General features: G+C 36.3%; 1 protein-coding gene across 1 annotated transcript in view; it reads left to right on the top strand.

Moving 5' to 3' along the window:
• The window catches only part of GSTCD (glutathione S-transferase C-terminal domain containing), a 61,326-nt gene that overhangs the window by 29,518 nt on the left and 10,966 nt on the right, over positions 1–20,842 (top strand). Inside the window, 3 exon segments of the mRNA XM_032685210.1 lie at positions 17,386–17,501; positions 17,711–17,755; positions 18,160–18,288. Coding sequence (XP_032541101.1) covers positions 17,386–17,501; positions 17,711–17,755; positions 18,160–18,288 — 290 coding nt within the window.

Below are 20,842 nucleotides of genomic sequence, written 5' to 3'. Positions count from 1 at the left end.
ATAAAGATAGGTTTGTAGCTGTTGCAATGGCAAATAGTGGGGCTGAAAATCTGCAGTATCTTTCTGCAAAACATGGTAGTTGTTTGTAGATTCCACTTCACCTGGTTTTGAGTCAAGTTCAAAACATGCAGGTTTATGTGAACATACTTGTTCATGATTTTGCTATCAGAGAGATGAGCAGATTTTGTGGTATATTTTTTTTCTGAAGGTCCTGCAAGGATAAATTAATCTCTAATAATTAGAAAATATGTCATATCTAGTTCAAGACACTTTATGAATGTAGAACTTTTTTTGTGTAAGTTGTTAATTTTAATAAATGCCATCAGGAAATACTTGTTTCTCAAGTTACTTAAATAGGCATAAGGAAACTTCCTTTTGGTTTTGTTTTTAATTCAGTAAATTTAATTTTTACGGCGGCTGTTAGAGCTTGCTCTTCCTCCTTGTGTACCAATGTGTACCTTGTTTCAGGATAGAAATAGTCCTGTTGAGGTCATGTGTAAAAACTGAGCAGCAAGAGTTCCGGTAGAATCACAGTTTTATTTTACATTAGGGTGACTCAGTTAGGTCTGCTACTGTGCAGTATACACAGTGCCAAAGAAATAAATGTTAAGAATCTTAATGTATTTTTTTTTTGTTTTATATCACAAATATGCTGCATAGTCGAGTGTTGCCTACTGCATTAATTTTCCGTTGGATTTAATTTTGCTGTGTGTCCGAGAGGGACTGAGCACAGTGCTCAACGAATTTTTTTAAAGTTAATTTTCTGAAGTATTTTCAACTCAGTACTAATTAATTAATGGATACTCCTATACTCATGCATAGGGAGTTTTTTGTTCTGTTGTAATAAAATCTTTTCCCTGTAATTACAATATAATTTTTTAATACAGAGATGCTTGTTCTAGGTTTGTGTCTTTTGAGCTTGGTTTACTCAAGAAGTGGTTTAATCTAAATAAAATAATCCCATCAAATAGCCCCAAAACAATCCCACTCTTAAACCAGAAACATCCATTTTAAGGATTGTATTTGTATAACACTATTGATCTGACTGATGGCCCTTTTCACTGTAGGTTAGGCTTTGTGCTATGCTGTATTAGTTACTGTCAAAACAGTTTTGTGTCTTTGGCCTCAAGGCGAAATTGTGCACAACGTCAATACCCCCACAGCTTGCTCTTCTCTGAATGCTTACTTTGCTCTCTGGGTTTATGAGGGCTCGAGCATCTGCAGAACATCTGTGTCAGAACTATCAGCAGGAGTGTGCATGTTCCTTGCTCTCAAAGGTGGGCCCATGCAAAGGTGAAGGATCCCTATGTTTCTCAGTTCCTTTTAGCTACTTAGAGGAGCCTTGATTTCTTTGAGACTGGTGTTATTGGGATATTTCCTTCTCAATTCCCCACACAGTTACAAGTCCAGAGAAATCATGCTGGCTGTCAGTGCATACAGTGTACGTAGAATGGGATGCAGTAGGAATCTTGCAGATTCTTCTGTGTGGAGTTTAACAAAACATGCAAACTATTAATCCCACTCTGAAGAAGGTGACGACTGCATTGCTGTCTGAGCTTCAGCGTTTGCTTAGGCCCAGTTTGTGTGTGGACACGTGTGACAGGCAAACTTTGTTCAAAAATACCAAACAACCCTTGCAGTATAGAGTCTTTGTATATCTTGTTTTGCTACTGGTCTGGGTTCTTTATTTGTCTTGATAGTGTGAATGTTGTTGAGCTTGGTATACTGAGTCATTTATATTCTCATCTTTCTAGCAGCAGTGGTTCTTGATTTGGTTAGAATAGTAATGAGCACTAATGACTGTGCTTGCTTGCCTGAGAAAATAAAAACCTATTAATTCTACATTATATATATAAAAGAAGAAATTTTAAGGAGGAAGTGATGCTAAAGTGGCTTAAGTTTTGTATATGTACATTTTTAAAAGTTAAATAATTTCAAAAATAATATCTTCAATTTTCCACTTTTATGTAGTGATTTTAGTGTCCTCATTTGTAAATGATGTGAAGCATTCCTATAGTCATTTATCAGAAATATGTATACTTGTAAATATTAGAATAGATTTTATGTTTAAGAACTACTAGCTGAGGGACTGCCTAGCAGATGCACTAATGAGGCATTTCTTAGACAGGTACTTCTATAAAGTCCATAAACTATTCATTTTTTTTCAATACTGGAACATCCCCTATCAGTTTATTAGATGGTGAGGGGGTCTGTAGCCACAGATACTATGATGGTGACAGAGTAAATGTGTCTGTATGATCTCCAGTACCACAACTCCACAGCTGATGATGATGATGAAGAAAAAAGAACACTGAGATGGTTTTTTCACTAGAAGGGCAGTATGGCCTCCGGAGGTCTTATCCAAAAAAAAACATTGCTGTGATGACTTGTTGCTATGGGGTTTTTTTTATTGTTTTCCAGCTTTTTTGTCTCCTTTGACATTACACTGGCACATAAAGTTGGTGACAGAGACCATCTTCTACATATTGCACTACAAATAATGGCCTGTTTTTTAAAAATCTCAGGTTTATATTCTATAATACTCTTCAACTATCTCATGTTTTTACTATTTGTTTGTGTTTAGTTGTCTATTTTTTCATTAAGAAAGATGTTTTGATGAACCTGCCTCCTGGCAATTAGTGGGAGATATATTTTCTTTTTATATTTCTGAAGGCAGATGTTTCTTTAGCCTGAGTGTTTAGTTGACGGAGTTGATTAATTTTTGTTGGAAAAGAGTTCATAATTTTTCATTTCTATTGGCTTCAATTTATAGAAATTCAGCAGACTGTTTGAATGACTTTGGTCCACACTACACAGTTTCTCTGTTTCTCTCCATCCCCTCAAAACTGTTTGTCTAATTTTGTTCAAGTATAATAAAGTAATGAAAAGGGAGAACATGAAAAGCAAGAGGATACCATCATTCATTTCCTCCTCTAAATTAATTAATACTGAGTTTTTGTGTTGGAGATAAGATTATGGATGACCCTTCTGTTTAGTTAGATGGACTTAAGTATGCTTGTTGTTTGTACAGTAAACAGAAGTGATGTGTAAAGTTGAGCTGAAAATGCTGCTCTTTGTCTAGCAGGCAGCTGTTCCAAGTCCCTTGCTATGGAAGGGCCAAATGAAGTCATGTCTTTGTTTCCTAATGCTTTTTACTTGTAGAGCCTGGGGAACTGGAGTGCAGTACTGGGCTTATGCTACAGTTTCATTAACTTTTTTTTCCATTTAAATCCAGTTCTCTGTATCAAAGATGGTTGAAGGGATTTATGGATTTTCCTGATTACTTGCTTTCATAAACTATGTAAGAAAAATACAAAGCAAAAAGCTGCTTAAAATACAAGTAAAAGGAGCCTTTTGTTATTAGAACCATTGATTGGGCAACAAGTGCCAATTGTATATATTTATTGTCTTGGAAACTCAGTTTTGGTTGAGTTGAGAAATCCAACTCTGCTTTGTATTTCAGGAAAGTAAGTTAACCTTTGACAACCTTCTCAAGCTTTTATTTCTTATAATATCAATAAGAGAAGACCTTCTTTTGCTCTTTTGTCAGGCATATATGTAGTGGAGAACTGTATGCACAATTAGCTTTTCAGCAGTGTTTCTGAGGTGATCTTACATTGGAATTAGCAAGAACTAAAATAAAAAAAATCCATCTTCAGGCAGCTTTCCGAATTGATACACTCAAATTGTCTCTAACTGGTATTTTATACATGTTCTGAAAATCTTCTAGGAATGTATTTATTTGTGAAGTGTTGTATAGCATAAGCTGACAGTTCTATTGAGAGGCATTTCCACCTTTTTCATTTGTAATCTTTCAGAAATGCATTAAAACATGTTGAAATTTTATTTCATTTTTCTCTTCTAAACTTGATGTAAAAGGTTATTGTCTGCACACTGCAGGTTCTTGACTTGTCATGAAAAATTTCTTTTGATGGCAGGATTGTTTAACTTCATAATCTTTCTGACATAAAGGGTGAAATAAAGTAGCATTTGTTTATAATGGGTGATTATCGCTATGTAGTGTGATCCAGATAATACCACCATTATTTTTATATATTAAAAGGAAAGGAGTGGACATTTATCCTTTTCATTTCATTGGGTTGTCCTCTACTGCATCATAATTTGCTTGTGCTGATTATAGTCAATTTGTGCTTTGCCTAACTCGGCAGAATTTGTATGAGTGCTTTGGATAGCTGGCAACAATGTAAAGGAGCACTTTGAACAGGAGCGTTCTGCAAAGTGCCCTGATTCTGTTAGTGTGAATAAATGTCTATGACAACTGTAAAGGTGGAAGGGGTACCAAAGGACTGACTGTCTTTATATTTGTTACAAAGCCTGGGGTTTTTTTCATGATAGTAAATGCGACGTTGATTAGCAAGTGATCTGGTTTTACATAGTTACAGAACTCCTCAAAGCTGAGAATGCTGAGATACCTGTTGGGTTTGACCCAAATTGGTTACCAAGAGCACTGTAAACATATCAAAGGACTACTTAGTAACCCTACTTGGCTGCGGTATGCCACCTGCAAAATTGCACAGCAGGCACTATTTAACAGGTACTTAATTATGGCTGAAGGACTGCTGTCTCAGCCAGTGATGGCTTACTCATTTTGCCTCCTTAGTATGAGAAAGCACTGAAGGGAAAAGACTACGGAAAGAGAAATGCTAATTGAAATGGTTTTGTTGTTGTTGTTTGGGGGTTTTAATCTGTCGTGTGTACTACTTACAACAAAAGTTTATTTATTATAGAATGAACTCTGGAGGTTATACAAACTTAAATGCTGATCATCAGTATTTACAGTGGCAGACTGGTAACATGGCAGAAGCAGATACTGACCTTCAACATCAGAGGTTAAAAGTGCACTTATCCAAAGCTGGTGACTCACTTAAACTGTAGACAGCAAAGACAATTAATTCCTTTAATTAATGATAAACTGCGGTTCATTTTGATTCTCTCCTGCCCCCACTTTGCTTAGAAAATTAATTGGAAAAATAAGAAATGAAAGGAAAACAATTAAGTAGTCAAACAGTTACTATTAGTGAATTAAAAGCTTATGATGGAGTTCTGTAACTCTTATATTTCCTCTGAACTCTTGAATGTTTTTTCAGCCCTTTTGACTAACGTAAACCACATGAATACCAGAGACGCTCATTTAATGCAGCAAATCTGATTGAATTTACTAAAATCTTCATAAACTGCAGATTTATACAGGATGAAGCTGTAAGTGCTGTGGTAATTGCAGTGTAGATCAGACAATACAGAAATGTGTAACCTTGTTCTTTCTGTGTGCAACTAAAATGCCTTTGTTTGGAAGTTATATACAGCCATTGTGAAATAATGTTGTTATTTGCATATTAAAATGTCAATGAATTATTAATCAGTCATTGTACCTTTGCAATGTGGGATTTAATTTTTGTAATGACTGAAATGCAGGATGAAATTTCAAGGACGAAATTCCTTTTCATCAGGGTAAGTGTTTTGGAGGGATTCCTCCAGCCAGTAACCCTTGTAAAGTAAACAGGCATAAGGTGTGAAGTTAAGCTGAAAGTACTGCTGTTTGTCCTGCAGCCAGCTGTTCAATTGCTTGACATCTAAGGGCCAAATGAAACCTCTGCCTTGTGAACCAGCTTTTCTTGTTTCTGGATGATTAGTTCAGGCTCTCTTACTCTAATTGATAAGTAAATCAAGACAGGAATCTTCTAAATTATTAATATACCTAATATTTAATTTTTTATTATTTAGATGGGAATTGATGAGATGGTATATTTATCAAAAGATGGATCTTTTGGTCTTTCCTTCAACTCCTTGTGATTCACTACTCCTTACTGTACAGAGGCATTTAGCCCTTACCTTTTCCTTAACATTCAGTTATAAACAATTCAGCATTCAGAGCTCAGGAAGGAAAATCTCTGTTCCTGCTGCCTCTTAACTACTGAGAGCTGGTCCCCTGGAGGCAACCTGCTGCTGAACAGCTGTGAGTGTGAATGGCAGGGGCTTCTGGCCCTTATTCTGACCTCAGTAGTAGCTGTCTCTGGTTCCTGCTGGGGAAGGAGCTCTCCTGTTTTTGCAGGAGACAAGCACTCAGCCCCTGGTGAGCACTGAATTCAGCAGGAATTAGTTGTTCCCCTTTCTCAGCAAGACAGTAGCAGTTAATCAGTATATTAGGCTTGTGAGAGGTTAAGAAACCTCTTCGATTCTTGTTTCATTGTCAGACAGTGACATCTTCATCTGAAGAAATTTTGCAGAAAGTGAGCAACCCCTGCCTCATAAGCCTGGATGTTGCTGACATTTGGTATAGCATTGTGTGTAGGTAGAACAGCACTCCTTTTAGAGATCTTTTAGATCTTTTCCAACATTTAGTACTGCAGAGGTTGCTTTTTCCTTTCTTTTATTCTTCCCCAAATGTTTTATCATCTTTCACTTTTTAAGGTTTGTTTTGCTGTGCTTTCCTCCTCACATCTTACTTAAACACTTCACTGTAAGTGATAGGTGGGTTTGGGCACATGAGGTACAGGCAAAAGGGCTGTAGGTAGCAGCAACTGAGGAGGCAAGGTGAGGACAGGAGGTGAAAACTGAAAGGAACACCACTGCAGTAAAGCTGTTAGAAACCTGTCTGCTGTGTTGTCACTGCTCTGACACCTGCTTTTTGAGCAAGATGTTTAACATTCTTACTACCTGTAACACATCCATTGTTGAATGATAAGATAATTCAGATTGGAAGGGAACTCATGAGGTCCTGCAGCTGCTCATGAATTCTGAACGCATTGCCTTCACTTTACAGTATCTTGACCCTAAAGGAGTGAAGGTAAGGGAGAAATGTGAAGAAAAAGAGAGAGGAATGGAAGAGAAGCAGTATATGAATTATGTGCAAAAATGTGAAAGAAGGGTAAATGCAAATCTTTTTTTTTTCCCTCTTGTAGTTCTGTCATGACATTTAAAAACAAAATAATTCCCTGATCTTTGGGATTCTAGAAAAAGGCTTAAAAATGAGAAGGATAAACTGACATTGTCAGTTAGCTGAAATGTGTAGTAGCTCAGAATTTTAGAACTAATCTAGTGTTTTGGGAAATGTGCTGATGCATGATTTCTCTGAAGATTGCTGTTGGCAGTATTATAATGTGAAAAACTTGGAAGAGCATGGCTAGCAGATACATATTCATGTGGATAGCGCTCATTAAGTACCTATAGAGGCTTCATAATCTAGTACAAAATAGTTTAAAAGTAGCATAAGCAGTAAATTAATGTGAAAACATTATGTTAGCTGTTTGTGCCTGGCTTGGTGTTTGTTGAATATTCCGAAGATGAGTTTTGAAGATAAGCAATTGGAAAAAAACCCAAAGAACAAATCTCTTTTTAGTAGAATATAGTTACATTCAGGGGGACCCCAACATTAATTTTGATTTGTTTTTACTGGCATCTGTTGATCTTTGTTTTTTAAAGGTGACTTATTCTTTGCTTGCTTAAAATCCTCTAATGCGAAAAAAGAAAAGAGGCCAAATTCCTGCTTAGGTTGTCAAGAGGGTCAGTTTTCATAGCTGTCTGACCTTTTTAGACTACACTAAGATAGTGTATGTGAGATGAAGGGGGGTTTTATGCCTGAAGTGATAAAGCTATTTTGCACAGCTTGCCTTAATAAAGAGCAGATTGGTTAGTAAGATCTGGAGGGACTTCTATCTAAAAAAAACCCCCAATAAATTGCTCTCATGGAGTTCAGTTGTCTTTCCTGTCCTTTTGATTATTGCCCCATTTATTTTAAACTAGGCGTTGTAGCATTCTCTTCTCCTATTCCCTTGACTGCAGCTAAAACATGATCACATTTCATCATAAAAACCTTTATGTTGTAAAAAATAACGTAGACTCTGAGATTTTCTCTTCTGGCCTTACCTGTTGACTGACAGTGCATGCTACACATTCCCCAGAAGGGTAGTTTATAGGCTTTATTCGTAATGATTGGGAAGTTTTGTTTGTTTGTTTTCCCCCACCCCAGTGACTGCTAAGGCTGTTTTTACATATGTGTGTACGAGTAACTTTGTGCATGCTGTTTGTTCCCTTAGACCTCTCAGTAACATTCAAGTGTTTGAAGTCTGGTCTTTGCAGAATGTAGACTGGTGCATCCTGAAGTGCAAAGTGCAGGGCAGTCTTGTGTTCTTGGCTGCAAGGGGGCTCTGGGCAACAAATGCTGGCTTTTGTCAACCCATTTGTAGGTCCCATCCTCCTCAGAGGTTCATTAAAAACCAAAATAACACAACTTCCCTGAAAATCTAATAATTGTCGTGATTAACGAAATTAGTGCAGTGCTCTGATAGGAAATGGTGAATAGACTCTGTGCCAAGACAACTTAATAGTAAGTTTGTTCATTTAGTAGAGATTGCTGCTTTTAGAAATACATGAAGCTGCAGAATTGGCATATTGTGTCTGTTACTTCTTTTAAAAAGTAGGCATTTACATGCCCTTTTGCCAACAAGTAGATCCAAACCTCATACTTCCAGAATATATTTTGATAAACATCCACTCAGGGTGAAAAAAACCCTACAAAACAAACAAACAACAACAACAAAAAAACCCCAACCACCTTTCTCTGAACTGTTTGGATAAATGTGGCTGCTGATTACTTCTATTCATAAAAATACACTCTGGGCAGCAGGCTGTGTTTGTTTCTACTTCAAACAGGCATTTTATAAAACAGGTTATTTCATAAAATGTAAAATAAAGGAAAATGAGGGTTTCTCTGTTGCAACTTGATCTATATAACAGTGTTTTCACTGAATCTTTAGCTCATGCTTTCATTTTCAAGGAGTGAATGGAGAGAGAGCTTAAAAATGGGAGGAGGTGAGGTGTGGAGGACAGTAATAAAAGCATAGTCCTTCAGTTAATGTTGCTGCAGTTTGTTACTCAGTTATTCTGTTTTATAATGTCTATGTAGTATGTTTCATGATAGGACTAAGGCATTAAAATTCTGATGCAGAAATAAGGAAATATCGATACAATCAAAACTAGTTCATTTGTTGGTTGTTTTTTTTTTAATTTGACCCAACTCTGTTACTTTTGAAATTAGATCAGAAAACTGTTTTAAGAGAAAATCGAGTTAAGCCAATGCAGGAAGCCCAAGCTGAAAAGAAAGCATATTTCTAGTGTACTTCTATGATACTAATTTTTTGTATCTACATAGTTGTTTAAAACATGTAATACTTTCATATATATGTGTGTGTATATATATACACACACACGTATATATGTGCATATATATTTTCGCAGCCACTGTGATTAAGGGAGATCAGAATAGCAATTTCCAAATGTAAAGGAAGAGCAAATGAGTCAATAATAACCCTGAGCTATCTCCTCTTGTATGTGATTGAACAAATGTTTTAGCCTCTGTAAACAAACCCATCGATCAATTGTAATATAACAGACTCTTCTTTCTCTGAGAACTAAAAAATAATGATAGCTTGTCATGAAGCAAGTGACTGCTCATCATAGGTGCTATTCTGCCTTACACTACATTTTCTCATGAGAATTGTTTAGTGAGCAAGCTTCCTTTTGTACCTTACAATTCTTTTAATATTATATCCAAAATCAGGGAAAAAGAAAAGGATGGCTAATGTTGTCTCTTGATGACACAAATATTAAAGCTTATCCTCTAGTCTGGTTTTTGCATAAGAATTTATACGTGGTTAAAGAGAAGAAGTGATACACACTTCAAGGGCTTCAGTCGTGGACACAGGCATTAGAAAACCTACAAGAACTATCACAAGCAGTCTTTGTAAGTACAAAACAATTCTGTTCAGTGCTAAAAGCTTTTCAGCTTTCTGGGGCAAAGTCACAGGGCATAGAGGAGGCCAGTGAGGAAGCTGAAGTGTGCATATACCAAGTAAATGTGGAGTGGAGCACTAGAACATGCTTGAATAAGCAGTGAGAGACCTATGTCCTATGGCAGTGTAGCACTTTACAGAGAAACATATTGAGGATCTCTAGAAGTAGGAGTAGAGACAAAGGAATTTTTGTCTAACACTGCAGTCATAGGACTCAAACCACTCAAAAAACCAGTACAGACACATCATTTTGTGCAGACACATCATCTGCACTTTCCAATGCACCTTGTAGGATATATCTCTTGAAAAGCCTTGAGCATTGAGTTGTCCTGGTGGTCTTTGGAGATCTCTTGCCCCTCTGTCTTTATAGAACATTATAACTTTATGTGATGGTCTGCAGAGCCAGAAAGCATATACTTGCCCCGTCTACCTTTTGGGTATACTGTGGGACTAAGGTCTTGGAAAGGCAATGAGATGAGAAGACTAAAAAAGAAAAAAATTAAGGTTTTCTGTAGTTTTCTCTACAATAAAATATAAACTCCAGCATAGAGCTTTGGCTGCAGAGATACTTGATACTTTGAGATCCTTCAAAGTAGTTTTTTTTGTTTCTGGTGATTCTCTTTCCTGGCCTTCCAAAATGTGAATTAAATTTTTACATTCCTGCAGGTAGGATGATGGAGAAATATCTCCTTAATATAATGAAGATGCTGATTAAATACCTTCTTTAACCTTCTTAACTGTTCCAAGTTAAATGTTTCTGTTTGCTTTTCAATGAGAGTGATTTTGAAAATTCACCTATTGTGTAAATTAATTGTATTAGATTTTAGAAGGAACTGATATAGAAGAAAATGCAAAAGCAATGAAACTTCTTTGACAATTTGACTGATTTTTTTCTTTTTTTTTTTTTGTAAATTTCAGCAGATTCAGTGGAATTTCTTATAATAAGAAATACTTTCATCATCAAATTCATCAGGTTTTGTGTTTCTTGAGTATTTTCAGCTTTGCTTCTCAGTCTATTTTATATCTTCATCAGCTTCTAAAATTTCTTCATAAGAAGGATGTGGACCTATTGAAGTGAATCCAGAGGAGGGTCACAGAGATCACATCTCATATGGGGACATGCTGAGGGAGTTGGGTTTGTTCATCCTGGAGAAGAGGATGCTCTGGGGAGACCTTATGGCATCTTTCAGTTCCTTAAGGGAGCCTTACAGGAAAGCTGGAAAGGGACTTCTTACAAGGGCATGTAGTGATATGACGAGGGGGAATGGCTTTAAACTAATAAAAGGTTGGTTTAGTTTAGATAATAGGAAGAAACTCTTTACAGTGAGGGTGGTGAGGCACTGAAACAGGTTGCTCAGAGAAGTTGTGGATACCCCATCCTTGGAAGTGTTCAAGGCCAAGTTGGATGGGGCTTTGAGTAGTGTGGTCTAGTAGAATGTGTCCCTGCCTATGGATTTTAAGGTACCTTCCATAATTTTATGATTCTGAGATTTTAACATGTCAAATGACTTGTTTTAGCATTGGTCTGGATCAGGCTTCCTTTTCCGGGTGGACTCAGACTTATTTTTTACATTTAGGTCTTCCTTAATATTTTACTTATGCATTTTGTAAAGGAGAGCATTCTCTGTAGCTAAGAGGCAGACTTCCAGTGACAGATACTTTTTAGTCCATTATCACTCAAACAGCCAGACTGAATTATTTCACAACTATAAGGGAGTTGGACATAAGGAAAACAATTTATACTGAGCCTGAAAAGTGGAGAGCCAAGGTCAGTGTCATTCTATGATCTAGACTGCCTTGAGGAATTGGTTAGGGACGTTTCTTGGTGTTAATTGTTTTACAGCTACTCTGGAGTGAAAGCCTGCTTTATTCCCAAAGCTGAAACCATACTCTGAAGAATGTAGCTTTTTGCTTTTAAACAGACAGATTTTTATCAATTAGGAGATATTCAAGTCCCAGTACAGGATGTAGTCAGAATTCTCTCTGAACAGCCGCATTTTCTTTTCTGGGTCCCCTACTTTGAGTTATACCCAAGTGTAAAAATCTCAAACACACTGTTCGCTGTATTGAATTCAAATAGTGTTCATTCAATTTGCCTGATCAAAGTTGCCTCTCCCCACCATTATAAAAGGGGAGTGGGAGGTGGAGGAGAATTGAGGTATGTTTGCCTCTATGCCTTTTGTTGGAGTGCGTATTTCAAACTGCAGTTTGACTGGGCCTTTACCGTGGCATACTTGTAGATGATGCTGAGACTGGCTGGCCCATCTCCTGATGCTTCTCCTCTCTTCTCTGGTGTGGTCATGCAATAAGAGTAGGAAACAGATGTTGCTGAAAGCTAACAGTTTGCTGCTTGGGAGGGAGGGGAAGGGAGACAGGTCAATGCAGTGAAAGGGGGCAGCTGGAAGGTGGCCTCAGGCTGCAGAATGGGAGGGCAGATCTTCAGCTTTCAGGACTGGCCCACACAGATTGAATAAAAGCACCTAAAGTTGAAGAAGGATATTGTTCAAGTAACCAAGGTGATCAATGGACCACAGCAAACTTATTGTCTTTGCTAATTGTATTTATTGTAAGATTTGGCAAAGCCCTTTAAAAGAAGGTAGTACTATTTTTGACTGTTAAGAGTATATCTTTGTAAATAAATGTCAGCTGAACTTTTATTTTTTGAATTCTGCTTTTTCTAGTGGTTGCATGAAAACCACTGTACAGCTATATCTGACCAATACTGTATGTAAACAGAAAAAAACCACCGATAACACACAACTACAACAACCACCCACAAAACCAAGAAGCAAATACCCCCCCAAACAGTTATCAAAAACAGTTTAGAAGGACATATTGTGAGTATTAAGAATAATTAGAATATGCTGAATTATCATAAGGAACTACCTGAAGAAAAAAAAAGCAGTGGACCATTGGTTTCAGAAAAACTTCTTCAGCTTAGTATAAAGTAATAAAACTGTTACTGTTCCTTTGTAGTTACTGAGTCTTTTTTGCTGTATTTATTTTTGTCTTTAATCAATATAGCAATAAATATACTTTCCCTGAATTTCCATGAAAAGTAGAGTCATGTTATCATTTTAATTAGTTAACTGCAGCTTATGGAAAACTTAATATAAAGATACTTGTGCTAAGTATGCAATTGAACTCTGGAATAGGAGAATGCACATATTGTGTGTTTTGTGTGTGTGTTGGTAGCAGTGTTCAGATGTACTGTGTTAGGACTTCAAAGTTGAAAAGGGTTAAATTCTTAGAGGTGATATTTGGGGTTTGCTTTTTTTTAAGGATACTTTAATGACTTTTCAAGTTTAACTTGGGAAATATGAAAGTATTATTTCAGGACTAAAGGATTATATGAACTTGAACACTGACCAAGGTAATACAAAAATAAAGGGGGGGTTGCCTTCTGAAAAGTTAATATTTATTTGTGCCAAAATGCAAGACCTCTAAGTGCCACAGTGACTTTAAAGTTCTGCTTGACAAGGGCTAAATTAACAGTAATGTTGGAATTGTGAAGCCAAATAAAATATTTTTGTTGTGACCATTTATTGAAAATTAATCTTACTGGGACTGTATTGCAGTCTGTCAGTTGGGTTCTTACAAAAGGAGCAAATCATTTTATGGGGGCCTTTCAGTGTACTGCAGGAAAAGGTCACATTCTTCAAGGTTCTGCCTGCTAGGGCTAAATTTCAAGCTACTCTTTGTCTTACTGTTCTTGCAGACAACAATTAACATTATTTGCTATCACAGGGCTTGAGAAATGAGAAGTGAGCTGTAGTATTTTTAGGTACAGAAGTTTTAGCTGAATTTATTGCCTGTTTGCTGTAATGAAGTACTAGTTAGCCATGCTAACTAACATTCTCTCCAGGCAATGTGTGAGAGCTTGCTGTGTTTCTGTAATTCTAGCTACTGAGCTCAAAATACAGAGGTAGAGCAGACAAAAGACCTATTGATTCAAGCTTGATTTTATCCATCTTTCAAGGGAGTGTTTACTCCTTATTGCCTGCACATTAAGGGAGGATGAAACCTTGTTGGTTTGTGATCACGAAGAGTTAATTTCCAGAGTTTTTAAAGGCTGTAGGCTAATTTTTTACAAAAGTATTTCTTATTAATTTAGTATTCATGAGATCAACTAACTGAATACTAAGCAGTGGATCTGTTTTTGCTGATGAAACTTGTTACTATTTTACTTTCTGATTTTTAGTGACTGTATAATCTATTTGCTAACTTTGCTCAGTATGAAAATTTGATGGTGCTTTTCAGGATTTGGACTTGATACTAATACATCCCAGACCTCTTGGGAAAACCTTAGTGTTGGAGAATAAGAACAGAGAAGCTGGATAAGGAAGTATGAGCATTTCCATACGTGAATTTTTGTGCTGTTTGAGGCATGACAGGTGTGTTCTGTCCTTCAGTGTTGTGCAGGAAAATGACTCAGAACATTTGTGTTAATGCCTGTTGAGAGATAGGATTGGAAACAAAATTGTTGACCTGGTCCCTCTCATAATTAGGAAGATTGAAGTTGAAAGTGGATATAAGGGAGCGATACAAAAGTTATCAGGAAAAAAACCATTTACACCAGTCCCAGTAAATTTATTGTGACAGTTACTTGAGCTCAGGAAGTCTTGAATTCTGAAGGCTTTCTACCGAGGGAGCTTGCAACTTTATATCATGAATGAGCTTTAAGTACTTATATTACTTGTTTTCACCAAATAGAAAATTTGTGAAGGTTGAAGTTATTTTTTTAAGATAATGCTCGTGAGAACCAACCCCTGTTAAAAATGAGTTATAGTATAAATTAAGCTACCTAAACTTATGAGGTAAGTTTTATTGTGTTCAAAGTCATTTTGGAGAACAGAGTTCACCTTTTATCTTCATGGTGTATTTCTAGCTAAGGGATTCTGTGTGCTTTGGCAATCTTGAGATTATTAAAAGGGCAAGTCCATACTGAATTCTGTCAAAGGGAAACCTCTGTTTATGCTTTTGCTGTGTTTTTGAAAGACCCATTTTTCTGTTTTTAGCTGAACTTGAAATTCTGTCCAGGATAATATCCAGGATATATCCCTGCTTACTTCTTGCTATGTAGGCCTGCTACTGCTGCTGCTGTCCATTAGTTTTGGACCTGCAAAACCACAAGAACAGGCTTATGCTGCACTTAGAAGTGTGCTTTCAGTTTATAGACATAAGCTGAGCTAATTTTAAGATGATATCTTGGTTTTTAACAGCATAGGAGCTGAACAGATTTTTGAAAGACTAGGTTGCCCTAAATGCAGGGCTGTCATAGCAGGGTTGCTGTTGGTGTCCAAACTGGGTTGTTTAAAGCAAGCTCAGATTTACCGCGCTGAGCTGCAGTCACACCTCTTAGAGCTGTGTAATCGTAGTCAGATGTAGATACTGTGCACAGACAGCTTCTAGTGGGCTGCAGCAGTAAGATATGTTGATTGATGAGAACAAACCCAAGTAGTAGCCTGTATTATCCTGATAAAAGTCCCCGTTAATTGTGTTCCCCTTGCCACAGCTCTATTTCAGGTCTGGGGCATATAACAGACAAGTATGAATTAGATTTCTTGAGTCTTTATTACCCAGGTAGCCTCAGTGGGATTAACATTATGTTCAGGACAACTGCTCCTTTTTAGAACTCAGACAATCCATTGTGATTGTGCGTGCAGGTATGTGAACGTACACGTGTACATGTGTACAGAGAACATACTTGTGTGAGGTTTAGGTGTAGGATTTTCTGGGTATTAATAATCACAACACCTGTCTACCTAAAAAATTACAGGTTTGACCTCAGAAACTGAATTTCTAGCTCAAACATCATGACAGCACTTGATTTTACACTTGCTGGAATTCCTGCATCTTCAGTGACTACAGTTAGAACTGTAGGTGTTGAAAACATTTGAACATTAGTTTATCAGATGGAAGCATGGAAATTAGAGACAAGCTATGGAGCAGTTCACGTAGATACTTGACACACACACACAAGGAATTAGGGTTTCCAGTATATCTTTCATAAAAGCTTTTTTTCCAAGGGTCTACTACTCATGTGTAAGTGATGATTCCTAAAAATGTATTTATCATTTTATGTAATATGGTAAAGGTTTCATATCTATAGTCCTTGTATACATTTTTATCATTGAAAAGATAAAATTTCTGGGACTCTTCTTTATGGTAACTTTCACAGAGTCTGAAAAATGTTTGAAATATAACCACGTTTTTATTTTTATAAAATGCACAGTTTTATACGTGGAGAGTTGATAAGTGAGGAGGTTGTGTTCAGTCTCTTATTTCCATTAAGAACTAGTACACATTTTAATATGTCACCATGCAGTGGCCTAGGAATATATTTTAAAAATGTCATTACTCTGTTTTTAAAAAGTGTGCAGTAACTGCACATAATGAAGTCTGCCCTACTTCCTCTGCCTCTTCTTGACAGTTTTTCTCTTTTCTTTGCCTTGACAGTATAGAATGTAGTATCTTGAAAAGTGATTTTTTTTCTCAGTCTGTGTAGAGCAATGTAGTAATAATTTTATCTGTTTGTTGGATTTGATGGTTTATTTGTAAAGTGAAATGTTATTTATGATAAAATATACAAAAGTATACATTTTCAGGATAGAGTTTTAAACAATAAACTATTTAATAAATGCAATTGATGATGATGATGAGTATTGAACTGCTCCTATTTACAGTAACTAGGAAACTTCACTGATTTGTGGATTTTATTCTAAACTACACCTTGGTACTGGGAAACACAAATTTTTAGTAGAAAAATATAAGGAATTTTATATGAAACTGAAGAGTGTCCATACTCTCATATAGTGTGATGCTCCAAGTAAGAAAAATGTTCTTATTTCAGAGAACATTTGTATTGTTTGGCACACCTAAACCTCCTTTGTGAAAACTCATTCAAGAGAGTTGTTTCAGTACCTTTTTTCTTATTGTAAAGATGAGCTGTCAATCTCTCTGCCAAACTCTGCTTTCTAAACAAACAAAAGGAGTATTAAATAGGTCTGTCAGCACTCAGCCCCACTGAGACAAAATGCATCTTTACAAATACGTAAGTGATGACTAAACAAATTCATTATATCTGAAGCAACTGGATGTTGGACTTTACCAAGCACATTTGAAAGAAATAAGTCGTTTTTCCATTTCTGGTTGTGTTACAGATGGGATGGAAAGCCAGACTTCACTATGTAAGAATAGTTGCTTTGAAAAGTACCTCCTTGCACACACAGTCATTTAAATAAACAGGTCTGGTTATTAGGGAAAGTTTGAGCTCTGTTTCTGAGAATGAATCACAGGATTAGAGTATAGTCAGGCTAGAGCTTACATTGATTTGATTGCTTTACATTAAGTTTATGTGAGTCTATTCCTAAGGATACATTAACAGCAACAAGTGGAAGGTTAATTTTAGAGAAAGCTCTACCAGATATGTGAATTTAGTTTTAAGTGGATTAAGATGCACAAGTGTTTCAGCCAGTTTTAACCTCAAACTTCACTTGGAGTCCTTTGCAGTTAAGGATTTAAACTGTTGAGAACTGCTGGTCTCTACTTAAGCATTTTCTCTTGTCATTCCCAGGAAAGATGTCTAGAGACCGGGCTCTCAGGAAGCAGCAGCAACTGAACAATTTGGTAGCAGTGGTGACAAAGCTTGCAAAGCCTGGAGATGTGATTGTGGATTTTTGCAGTGGAGGGGTAATGTATATTTCTGTTTATGTGGTACCATTTATTTCAGCTTTCACCTTTGCAGTTCTAGGTGGTTGCTGCAGAAGTACAAATGCCGAAATTTTACCTGCTTTCAAAGATTCTGTCAACTGTTTGTGGGATGCTCATCATGTAATGAGTGAACAGCTGGGAACACCGAAAAGTGATTCAAATCATGTCATTTGTTTTTGTTTTCACAGGGCCATGTTGGAATTGTTCTTGCTCACATGATGCCATCATGTCAGGTAAATTCTCAATAAAAAGTACAGATAGTACGAGCTTTTGATCTCTGATGATCCCCTTAAAAAGATATGCATATAGGGAGGGCACATGACATCACAGTTGTCTCAGCAGAGGACTTAGGTTTGAAACATGGAAATTTTTAGTGTAACTCCCAAATGTGTGTGGTGCTTTCCTGAGAAGACAAAAGTTGTAGGAAAATATAAAATATTTGAAAGCTGATCAATATTGGCAAGTATTAAATGCCTTCAATTGTTATTGGGTTTCCAGATAATCATTTTATAGATCACAAACTCTATCACAAGTAATTCAGAGGTTTTCTCAACTAAGCTAGAAAGTTTTCTGCTTGGTAATGTTGTACTTTGATTTCTCAGTATTATTTTGCCTTTCTCCTATGTGTGAAATCTAGGTGGTACTCATAGAAAATAAGGAGTTGTCTCTGATCCGTGCTAAAGACAGAAGTGATGAACTAGGTTTAAACAACATTTGGTTCATTCAAGCAAATTTGGACTATTTTAATGGGACTTTTAACATTGGGGTAAGTGATTATAACTTTTCCAGTTCAAAACTTCAGTGCCTGGTTCATTATTCTTAGAATAAGTAAAATAGCTGAGAGAAGAAAGTTCTCTATATCCTTACAGACCTTGAAAATAAATGAGATGAACGTTCTCTAGAGCTCTGCAGCCCTAGTGAAGAATAAGGCATAAATAGTATTTTGTAACTCTCTAAATATTCCTGTCTTCTACTTTTTTTATTCTGTTACTAGAATATGAATTTCTGTGGCAAGGCTCAAGCTTTCCATGCAAGACTGACTGTTCTTTAAATCATCCATCTAAGGGCCTGTTTTGGCTGTAGCTGAGGACATTTAACGCTGAAGGTTTATGGTACATGAACAGTGCTGTTTAACTATTCGGTTGGTTTATTTGATAAAGGAAAAGAAACACAGTGTGGGAGAAAGAGGAGAGAATAAATGGTTTTAGCCCAGTCCTTCCAAGTGTAAATTTTCAATTCTCTGGCTTTAGCTTTTGTGCTAGAGTGTCATATAAATCTCAGTGGATGAACTAAAGATCTATTTCAGGAATATCAGGATCTTGTGAATAATTTACTGAACTGTGTGTGTGAAATGTTTAATAGTTTTTCTGTGAAATGTGTCTCCAGTTTTGTGATCATTGAAATTCCTGTCTTAATTTTTGGGGGTCTATTTTAAAGGTTAGTACTATGTTAAATATTTCTGTAGAGTTTTTATTTAATAAAACAGTGTTATACTCTCTCTTTCAAGTTTTGTGACAAGGAAAATACTGAAGTATATGTCAGAAGAATTCACTTGGAAATGCTTAATTTCTGGGCCTGTGATTTCAGTTTCTGTGACTTGATTTGTCTATTCAACAGACAAACCTGGAGCTTTCCTTTTTTGGGAGACCTGTATCAATGTCAGCTTCAGAATTAGTTTGCATCATACCATGATTCACTCTTCAGGATTAGCTCATTAATTTAGGATTAACTTTCCTTGGCATATTTAAGATGGGAGCTGTCTGGTTTGCTGACCTATGTTTGAACATAAAAATATAAAGTTTATACTTTTATATAAAGCTACTTTTGCCTCGTTATGTCATAAACACTGGTCTGATACAAAAATGGATAGAGATACCATAATACATAGATAAATAAAAAGTTTATCAATGTACCATATTTAAACCCATCTTCTGAGACTTGTAAAGCTATTCACTCATTGCATGACTTCACCATTTTCTGTAAAACAATAGTGTAAATGTGAGGAAGGACACAATGACGAATTCACTGGTTATAGTACTTGAAATTTAGAGAGGTATAGAAAAATGAAGGTGACTGAAGTCACCGTCTCTGGGTTTGGTATTAGTTTAAAATAGGTTTATATGCATTTTAGTTACCTTGATCAAATGTATGTTATTTAGCTATTTTTTATCTGTCAGGAGTTCAAAAGCAGGTTAAAAAACTCTGTGTGAACCACTTCCCTTTTGGTCTGCATGAAATTTCTGCCCTTATGAACTCTCGGGATAATGATGGTCAAGGTTCTGAAACAACATGTTTGAGTGCCAAATGTACTGGTGCATTGTACTATTACATGTTGTAGTACAACCACCTACCACAATAAATTATTTCAGTCTTAAAGTGAAAGCTTCCAAATACTTGCGTGCAGTGTTCATTTACATGCCAACACCCAGAGGAGTCTGAGATCTCAGCTGTTTTTAATATTTCTATAATACTCACAGTATCTCAGCTAATTTGTGAGAACAAGTTGAAAAGTTTAACATTTGGTTGGAGAGCAGGGATATTTTTGAGCGTGTTGAGTACTCTTATTTTTAAGATCACTAAAGTAAACCTGAAGTTTCAGGAAACATTCTTTTCCCTTTGCTTTTCTGTGTGCACTGGACTGTTCTGGGCAGTTGCAGTACCAGAGGGCTAATACAGGACAATGGTCTCACACTGCATTAGCTCTGTTGCTCTCATCAGGGGCCACTTTGCTTTCCTGTGTTTACAGGTGTTTGGATTTGTGGAACAAATATCTGCGTATCTGCTTTAGTCTTCACAGTTTATTTTGTTTCGGACAGTGAGTTGGATATACAGGATATCCTGAGAAAGCTTTGTTAATTTTGTAATTTTTTTTTTCCTTAAGTAAATTGGTTCTGAGAAACACGAAGAAATCAGTTGGTGTAACAGGTCATATGGGCTCAGCAATGCAACTGGTTTTATCTGCTGCTGTTTTACGGTCTCTTTCAGATGTGGAAGCAAAATAAAGATCTTTGTTTTCTGCTTGGATAGATGAGGAAGTAACTATAATTACATTCCGTGCTAATCTGATAGCTGTGATATTAAGACTCTATTTCTGATGTTAAACTAGTTTTATTCTTGTTAAATTCATATGAGCAGAAAACTTTCATTGTGAAATTATTTTCTTGTTAATTTTGTAATGTTCTGCTTGAGAAAAAAATAGTTGTTTCCGTCTGTATGCAGTTACATTTCAGTTGAAGATTAATGGTCTGCTCAGCTGAGCTTACAGCAAGCAGAGTGCAAACAAAAAAAGACTTTGTTTTAATCTATATCTGAGAGCAAAG

Source organism: Chiroxiphia lanceolata, chromosome 4 (assembly GCF_009829145.1).
Source record: "Chiroxiphia lanceolata isolate bChiLan1 chromosome 4, bChiLan1.pri, whole genome shotgun sequence".
NCBI lineage: Eukaryota > Metazoa > Chordata > Aves > Passeriformes > Pipridae > Chiroxiphia > Chiroxiphia lanceolata.
This window is presented reverse-complemented; position numbering and strand designations above follow the sequence as displayed.